The sequence below is a fragment of the Notolabrus celidotus genome, chromosome 13 (genome assembly GCF_009762535.1).
Source record: "Notolabrus celidotus isolate fNotCel1 chromosome 13, fNotCel1.pri, whole genome shotgun sequence".
Lineage (NCBI taxonomy): Eukaryota > Metazoa > Chordata > Actinopteri > Labriformes > Labridae > Notolabrus > Notolabrus celidotus.
The window spans coordinates 12,366,433-12,376,554 of record NC_048284.1 but is presented as its reverse complement, the minus strand read 5'-3'; the positions used below and the strand labels follow the sequence as shown (position 1 = coordinate 12,376,554).

Below are 10,122 nucleotides of genomic sequence, written 5' to 3'. Positions count from 1 at the left end.
GTGCATTTAAAAGAGACAAAAACAAACAAGGTATAAAAAGTAATGATTACAGGAATAATAAAAAAAACACTGTCATAAACACACAACATACAAATCAATCACGGAGCAGCAATGTTCACACTTGAGAGTGACTTTTTTTCCCAGTCTTATTATTGCACAGTTTATGTTATTATTGCACTTGACGTTGTTGCGCAAAGTCACTACTAAAATAGAGACATGTTAATATAAATGGCTTTTAAAAATGTTTATTTCCACAAGGGGGAAATTATTTGGAAGGCTGCACATCTATTACAATTCTTCTACAATAGCGTTGTGTTACTGCATGGAAACGTCAAGGTGTCATAGGCCTTTTCATTCCGAGCAGTTCACCGCCTACATTACCCATAAGGCACCATGACATCCGAACAAACGCGGTAAAATGTTTGTTATGCTAGATGCAGCTGATGACACCTGAAGTGAAGCGGTCGCCTCAAACTGAAATCACAGTTGATAACAGTTTGGTGAGCTCACTCCTCTTCAACGCCACAACAGAAAGGTTTGCATTTTAATAACTTAGTCTTCAGAAACTGAGATGCGTTTTTTCACTATCAATTTAGGGCTCTTTTATTTATTCTCTTTTAGTTAATCTCTGTCGGCGCTCCTGCAGCACAGCAGTGGAGTTTAAGTCAAGTCGGTTCAAGTCATTTCACCTGGTCAAACCTTTATACAGGTTACAGTAGGTAGACAGTCAATACTTGAGTGTAATTAATTTAAAACCCAGTTGTCCCTTGTTTTTGTGAGTTAAAGCTTTTCTTGTCAACAAGTTCACTTAAACAGTCCACTTTGTGTCACTCCGCCTCAACCAGGTGTTCTGAATACTGTTAATTAACAGTACAGGCAGCTGGCAGTGTTTGTATGGTCTTGATTAATCAACCTGTCACCTTGAAATAAAAACACTTTTATTTCACTCAGTTTTGATGACTACCCACAACCAGGGCAAATTTGGACAATTTGACATAGTAAGTTAACCTAACCTCTGTTCACAGGGAACATGTGAAAAGTGCAACTGTACAACAATTAAACCCAAATTAAATAAAATGGTTTACTCTTTGACAGTAAATGTGCCTAAATTAGTCAGCTACACATACCTTACAGACTGCTGCTTAAATTCAAATGTAACTTAAAACATGAGCTCAACATGTGCACAGCAGTCCATTATTTTATCAGTTAATTATATATCTGATAGTTCATTTTAATGCCAATATTGGCCGATACCGATAACGTGCCAATAATATCGTGCATCCCTAAAAAAAGTGCCCTTTGTAGTTAATTCTATAATTTTATATTCTGTTTTTTATGTAATATAATCAATATTATAGACATATGTCAATAGTATTGTGTTTCCCATTTTCATAGTTCTATTTCCTCCACAATTGGTCACAAAAATATTCACCAGAATGCAGGGAATTAAGTCTTGGATGCTCACAATTTTCTGGGGGATGACCCCCAGATCCTCCTCTTGCTACCGCTTAATCAATGCATTTAAATTCACCCTAAACTGTGCATACCAGGGGTTTGGAAGGAGGTGCCTGTTTTGTTTGTTATTGCCCCTGCCCCTCAAACAGCCTGAGAACGCCACTGCAGGCATGTACACAAAGTACCATGAGTGTTGAATGTTGAGGGTTGTTGAAACAGTCCAGTTTCTGTAAATTAGTGGATTTAGTTGAGCCGGTGGATCAAAATATAGTAATTCATTTTATTTTACTAAACGCTGCTTGTGCAACTGTTGATTAAAAGCAATATCACACTCAAGGTTGAGACGTTGTACTCACTGTTAGCACTGCTGTGATTACCCTTGACACTTGAGCTGTGGCTTGTGTCAGGCAGAAGTGCTGATATTCATTACATCACCCCCTCTCATGTGATATTGCTTTAATGAATGATACTTTAAACCTTACCCAATCATCTGTATGAACACTTTTAACACACTTCATTGTTTCTTTTATGTATATATATATATACTTATTTTGGTTTTTATTATATCAAGGTCCTTCTTCCATAATGTCAGAGGTGGATCATGAGACAAGTATGAGTGTGAATAGAAACCAAGAGCAGACAAATACAGAGAGAAAAGAGAAGAAGAAATTTATAAAGTGTGCGTTAAATTTTCTTTCAGGCAAAGTCGCGATGGTGTCCCCTGACAGGTTGTAATCCTGTGACTTCTTCTTAGTTTGCTTTAGCTGCAGGGACCGTCACTCTGGACCTGTGTGAACTTGGCTGTGTGTGCTCAAGCAGTAATTTGTGCGTTCAAAAATTCCAACAAAATGGCACACGGCTCAACCTGCAATCAGCATTTGAAACTTAACATCACCTCCTCACGAGCGAGGCAGAGATACTCGACGCACAAAGCATCTCTGACATGTGTCACCTGCTTGAGCAAGAAATGAGTCATATACTGCATGTGTGTTTGTGTGTGTGTATGAGAGACTGAGATCTAGTTTAAAAGGACATGTTTGAGCATACATTTTACTTACTGATTTAAAATGAGTAACAACACACACACCATCAATTGACTGATGATTTTATTTATTGACTGATAAAAAGTTGTTTTTAAAGTATGCATACATTAAGAAGCCAGCAAAACCACTAAAAATATTAATCTCAGGGCCAATTACATTGATTTATATTTTAGTAGATGTCATATAATGTTACAAATGCGGAATAGTATTAGGGCCACTGGAAAAAAAAATTAAGGTCAATTTTCTCAGAATTCTGACTTTAATCTCAGAATTTTAATCTCAGAATTCTGACTTTAGTCTCAGAATTTTAATCTCAAATTCTGACTCTAATCTCAGAATTTTAATCTCAGAATTCTGACTTTAATCTCAAAATTCTGACTTTAATCCCAGAATTTTAATCTCAGAATTCTGACTCTAATCTCAGAATTTTAATCTCAGAATTCTGACTCTAATATCAGAATTTTGATCTCAGAATTCTGACTTTAATCTCAAAATTCTGACTTGAACCCCAGAATATTAATCTGAGAATTCTGACTTTAATCTCAGATTTCTAACCCTAATCTTAGTATTTTAATCTCAGATTTCTAACCCTAATCTCAGAATTTTATTCTCCGATTTCAGACTCTTATCTCAGAATTTTAATCTCAGAATTCTGACTCTAATCTCAGAATTTTAATCTAAGATTTCTAACCCTAATCTCAGAATTTTAATCTCAGAATTCTAACTTTACTCTCAGTTTTAATCTCAGAATTCTGACTTTAAACTCAGAGTTTTAATCTCAGAATTCTGACTTTAATCTCAGAATTTTAATCTCAGAATTCTGACTTTAAACTCAGAATTTTAATCTCAGAATTTTAATCTCAGAATTCTGACTTTAAAGTCAGAATTTTAATCTCAGAATTTTGACTTTATTCTCAGAATTATGACTCTAATCTCAGAATTTTAATCTCAGAATTATGACTTTTTTCTCAGAATTATGACTCTAATCTCAGAATTTTAATCTCAGAATTATGACTTTTTTCTCAATAATAATTACAATATTTTTGATTTCTCTGGTGTCCCAAATCCTCTTCCGAATACAAAAAATATATTTTCTCACATTTTTTTTGTTTTTGGTACTTTTTTTTTGACTTCTCTTGACTTGACCTTTTATCATAGGCGGACAAACAATGTTATAGAAAGGAATAAATGTATTTAATTAATTAACCTCTCATTCATCACCTCTCTTTCATCAGCACCGGCTCTCTCTGATGCTGCAAGGCGTGCCCCATGTGATACTGAAAAAAGGAGGAGGTGGTGGTGGAGGGGTGTACTAAAAGAGTTTGCTGGTCCTCTCACTTCATCACTCCAGATCCAGGCCACCCCGGGGCGGAGCTGCACTGTAAGAAGAGCTCGTCATCTGGACGCTGTTGGAATTGCTCGCTTTGCTGTAACTCGTCTTATCTCGACGCGGAGGGGTTGTGATTTTTTTGGTGTGAAGACGAGAAGAAGTTCGTATACCTTTTGTGATTTGTTCACCATGGGAGCAGCAGAGAGTTCAGTGCAGCGGGACGGGAAGAGCCAGGAGGATGCCTCAGCTTCAGCCTCCGCCTCCGCCGGGGAGGTGAGCGTGCACCAGGAGGCGAGCAGCGTCCTCGAAAGCAAGGTAAGCCGCCAATGAAGCTCTTTGATCCCGATAACTGTCCTCTAGACATCCCTGTCGAATGTATCTATTCAGTGGCGTTTATTCTGCTTTCATTCCGGTTCAGTCTACCTGTGTGTTTATAAACATAGTCTACCTGTCAACGACCCCCCCTCCTCCTTTCCCCTCCCGACCCCTCCCTCTAAGTATTCAGCGTCTCACTTTGTGCATCAGTTACGTGCTGCAGCGCGCGCGCTCAGTGTGCGCCTGTCGCTGTGTTTTTGCTGAGTAATGAGTCGAGTTGTCTGCAGTCCCGCAGTAATAAAACGGCAGTAGCCCAGTTCAGACCAGATTTACATTGAGACCAAAAGGCAACCTGGACTCAGGGTCTCACTCTGGTCTCATTCAGCAACACATATTTCTCCTTCTGACATTTTTGACGTTTTTGTTGAACCACATGAGAGCAGTTAAAATGATTGAATTAGACCATGCCACAAATTATAACATGTTGACTCCTCATTGTACTCCATTAATCATGTTATTTTGATATTTTTATTTCCAAGAGTCACTATATCCCCCCCCCCCCCCTGCAAACCTGTGATTTATTCCAAACAAATCAAAAGTCAAAGTGTTACTTTGCATTCATGTCATGACTGATAGCCACACACACTGAATCATTAAAACTATGTTATACATGCAGGAAAAGGCTAGGTTATACATCATAAGGCATCCTTTTCATATTAAATACATCAATATAAGAAAGAACTTCCATAAAATTGAGGAGAACAAATACAGTCAAATCAATCCAAGTAAAGAAATACTTTCATTCATATGTCTTTTATAGTGTATAATAAGATAAGATAAGATAAGACAAGATAAGATAAGATAAGATGAGATAGTCCGTTATTCCCTCCCCAAAGGGGAAATTTAAACCATAATCTTATATTTAACACTTTCAGATCAAGTCTTATCACAATATTGCTTGGTTTCCCAAAATATGTCAAATTGGACAAATCTGGTGAAGCTAAGGTTAAATAAAAAACAACAACACATATATAGCATAAGTTTATATGTATGATTAATAGAGTTTTGCTTGGCTTGCAAATATGTTCCTTCACATGAGGTGAAGTTTTATATATTTTTATTGAGAATTATGTAAGATTTACAATGACAGATCAACACCGTAAGTCACAAATGCAAAGATATGTATAGTGAGTGACTATTACAACTGAATACTGTGCATCACAAGTATTGAAGTACAAAAACAATAACACAACAAGCCATAATTTCCTTTTTTCAATTTTACAGTGAGCACAGAGGAAAAAACAGAAAACAAACATGACATATCTCCCAAAAATATCTATATATACTAATAATGTTAACAGTTATAGTGGCAATTGAGGTGAAGTTTAACAATTTTACCACATAACTAAAAGTTTGATCACTCTGATGGATAGAAAATTAAAAACATTATCAGCATATTTTAAGGGAAGAGTCAGTGAATGTGTAGAGACTGACTCAGCCTCATAGAAGAAAGTTAAAGTGAGGACACTGAAGGCAGTGTTGACACTATAAAAACTTATAAGCAACACTGATATGCATCTCTTTATTACCCAGTGACTCCTCTGTTTCTCTTAAAAACCTCTGACCTCTTCCTCAAAGCTTTAACGTGATGCTCTTTGCAGTTTGTTGTGGGCCAGCTGCCGCCCTCACAGCGTTCTTGCAGACTCTGCACTCTTACCTCAGTGTAAATTGCTCAGCTTTGTGTGAATGAATATTTCGAAAGCGCTCACTAATGACTGTGTATGTTTTCGCCACCTGCTCTATTCACGCCTCATACGACCTATTGGATTTATTGACTTTTTTTAATAGTCTGGAGGTCAGCAGGTCGCGCTTTGTGGCCCGGCTCTGTTCCTGACAGGTCAGCACAAAGGTCAAATGACAATGAGGGAGACATTAAGTGAGACAGAGGACACAGAGGGTTAAACATTTGGTCCAGATTTGAATCTCAGCTACATGGAAGTTGTTTGTTTGTGTTGTTTTTTTACATGCTGATGTGTTTGTACAGTTGTGCAGTGACATCATCTGTGTGGGTGTTTTGTTCAGCCCTGAGCTTGTTGTCACAGGTATTACAAGAACTGCTGTGTTTGCTCAGATTGAGCTTTGACAGAGAGATGTATGATGTGAAATATGTCAGAGCTTGTATTCTGATTTTTCAGAGAACATCCATTCATCTCTGAGCTGTGACTGGGACAGAGACTTCTTGTGATCTAACTCAAGTTTTTTTTATCACTGAGTCGTTTCTGTATGAAGTGTTCTTCATCAATCATGGCACAGCTGCCAGCTTTGATACCAGCCGGAGTCGTATCGTTTGTTGTTTACACTTATTCAAGTTCACTTTCAAAACAAATCAATGAAAAAAGCCACAGCACAAACTGAAGCATCATGTGCATGAAAATGAGAAACAATCAAACTCATAATTCTTTGTCATTACTGAGGAGGGACCGTGACGCACATATTAACCTGATTACTGTCAGTAATATGAGCTGAGAAGCTCCACAGTATGAGACTGTCTGTCTCAGACAATTAGGAATACTTTTAATACTGAAATGTGAAAGCAATACATAAAAATGATTTAATAGAAAAGATATTTACAGTCTCTTCTCCTGGCATTATGCAAGCGTCACTTACGTGTGTACTTAAGATATTTTTAGTTTAATATTTCCGGTTTTATTCCAACAAGTATTTGAGGCCTTGTGAAAGATTCAAAGAACCTTGTAGGCCTGTGAGCACTTGCAAAACAAAAAACAAATCACTATCAAGGTGACATCTGAAGCACAAAAAACAGTAGAGGTGTGAAAAAATATCAATCCGTCAATATATCGCAATACTTTGACCTCCAATATAATATCGATATTTCAATTCTTAATATTGATTTTTTTTTTGTAAAAATAAAAATTCATATTTTAGCCGAGTTGGTACTAAAATACGACTTCAGTATTTCAAAAACATTCAAGTGGAAAAGTTGTTTTCAATCAAATAGTTTTGACTTAAAGGTGACATATTATGCTCTTTTTCGTCAAAATATATTGGTCTAAGAGATCCCCAAAACATGTCTTTTAAAGTTTATTGCTCAAAAAACACTTTGAAATCAGATTTTGGCATGCCTGTAAACCCCTCTTTTTCAGCACTGCTTAGAACAAGCTGTTTTCTGTGTATGTGCCTTTAAATGAGAATGATCTCTCTGAACACGCCCCCTCAGGAAGTGGATGTGGCCTCGGCTGTCCAGCATGTTGATCTAATGTTTACATGTTGACTGCATAGACGCAGCTGCTCTCAGACCCGCGTTACTTTAACCCTCGGAGAGGCGCCTGCAGCAGGACCTTACTGAACGATTGGTCACAGATTTTGTGTTTGTTGTTGTTTTATTTGTCAGTATGTCGACGTGTGTCTTTATACAAATCTACGAACATGTAGCTATGTGGCTATGCTAACTAGCGCTAGCACTTTTCCATGAAAAATAAAGATCAACCACTAGATCTTCAAATCCGCAGACGTGGGGAATAAAACCGACCTTTGTGTTTATTAAGACAGCCTACAACTAGTATGCCTCCCTCCTAAGCGCCTTGTTAGCACACGTGTGTGCAGGGAATGAAAAACGGAAGAGGAGTTGAGTTGTATTTTATACAGTCTATGGGCTGAACAAGCTCCGAGCTCTGACTTCCGTTACAGACCGGATGGCGTTATGACGTATAAAAAACACTTAAAACTGAAATGGCTCGTTTCAGCACACATTCACAGAAAGGTGGAGAAATCAGAACAGGGGCAGAATGGATTTTTTTCATTTTCGGGGGGTTTGTAGACATGCCAGGGACACGTATTTCAGGTAGAGAACCATTAAAAAGTCGATTTTGCATGACATGTCACTTTTATTTGTCCTTTCAATTTTGAGTAATACTGTGTGATTTACATATACATCATCTCTATTTTTTTCTTAGTTAACTGTGTAGAATATCAAAATATATCACAATATTGTGATATCCTGATATATCATGATACTATTGTATCTTGACCCAAGTATCGTGATGCGTATCGCATCGTGAGGTTCTTGCCAATACTCCCCCCTAAAGAACAGTCCCTCCAAGTTTCCATGGTTGTTGTTTCTGTATGTTTGTGTGCGCCTTACAAAAAGAGAAAATATTGTCACATAATCTCAGAAAAACTGAGGAGTGCCAGTAAGCCTCGAGTCTTCTCTGTGAGTGATAAACATGGAAACAAGCGTTTAAGCAGATTAAATGGTAGACACATACTGGTGAGTTATGTGTTGTGGTCAGACAAATGGTTTATGAAGTATAGATGAGATGTTCTCAGGAGAAGGAAGGAGGAAAATGTTTGGATGGTAACAGTGTGTGCTCGGTTAAAGCCTTCCTGCTTGATACACAGTCGATAAATATCCTCCTCACTTCACCGAGGAATTATAGCAATGTGTCTCCAGCACCACGCACTGACCCGCCTTCCTAATACCTCTGAGTCTCCAACAACATTTATGTGATATCACAATAATCACAGTGAGGACGAAACATAAATTAAGGCTTACAGTACAGAAACAGAACACCTTATTAAAGCTACAAAATATATTATTTAGCTTAACTTCATCTTTGAAGAGTATTTTGAAGACATTTTCTGTCATCCAAACATGTTTTTCTGTGACTGTTTTGATAAGTGCATTAATACCAAGCACACAAGGAGGAGGAGGGATTAGCATTTTATTTGATAGGACAGGATATGTGGAGTGAGAGAGGGGAGGGAGGGGGGGGGGGGCATGCACAAAACATATCAGAACCGAGACTCGATCAGCTAGTGCATTGAGGACTGTTGTGTTCATGGGGCGCCTGTTCTCTACCTACTAAGCAACTGGTGTCCCCATATTCCAGCTTTATTGCTCAAACAAAGGCATGTCCAAGCTTCAAAGTGTGCCCAATCTAACTTTCAATCCAAAAAATGCCCCCATAAATCATGTGACCTTGAACAGAGGTTATAGCCCAGGCTCAAATCTGGTCCATGGCCCTCTTCCCCACTCACTCTTTCTAGTTCCCTATCATCTCAATAAAGGGATAAAACCCCCCAAAAATAATTCTTAAAGAAGATAAAATTCTGATCCTAAAAGAGGGCCAAATTTCATAGTTCCTGGTCTGATGATGAATTGAATTTGAGCCTTGTGTGGTGAGAGCTTCAGGAAATAGTCCCATGCGGAAAGTGTACTGTAAACATTCCTTTAAAGTTCCCACGAAAGCAGAACAGATGCTTGAGATTTGTTTGTGGCAGAGGTCCTGCATTGTAACTTACTGTATATGAAAGATCCTGGCCCAACAATGACAGGAAAGTATATTTTGTGTATCCTTAATGGTGTTTTACAGACGCTTGCATAAGAAAAAGTTGCTGACTCATCATACACTCAGGGGGAAATACAGACTTTGTGTCCAAAGAAACACTGCCTTGTGTTTGACATCATGATATGGATACTGCCACAATGCACAACTGATGAGCTGGCTACCTATGCTTTAAAACCCATGTGAATAGATTTAAAGAGTGCAGGATTTATAGATGCTGGGACCCTTTGCCCCATATTACCCATTTTAAATTCAGCTTTGATTTCAATCAATCAATCAGTCAATCAATCAATCAATCAATCAATCAATCAATCAATCAGTCAATCTTTATTTAGAAGAAATTGTATTTATTGGGATAAACCCCTTGAAGCTGCTGTTGGTAGTTGTGATATAAACATCAGATCTGAGAGAGATTTTGAATGTCCACACTACCCCTCCCCTCTCTGCTGTCTTAACCCCGGCCACAAAATATTGTTGTGCGCGTTCTATGAGGAAGAAGTGGCTTCCCAGCCAATCAGGGCGACGTAGTGGGGCTGCCACTCGACCAATCAAGACAGAGGGTTGGGGAGTAGCTCTGATTGGTCCGTGATAACTGGAACGAGGGGAATAACAA

The 10,122-nt window shown here is 38.1% G+C and overlaps 1 protein-coding gene across 1 annotated transcript in view; it reads left to right on the top strand.

The window, feature by feature from the left end:
- The first annotated feature begins 390 nt into the window (after positions 1–390).
- akap12b (A kinase (PRKA) anchor protein 12b) overlaps positions 391–10,122 on the top strand; it is a 70,507-nt gene continuing 60,775 nt past the window's right edge. The window contains exons 1-2 of the mRNA XM_034699808.1: positions 391–535; positions 3,734–4,143. Coding sequence (XP_034555699.1) covers positions 4,018–4,143 — 126 coding nt within the window. The 5' untranslated portion in view covers positions 391–535; positions 3,734–4,017. The remainder of the gene's footprint in view (positions 536–3,733; positions 4,144–10,122) is intronic.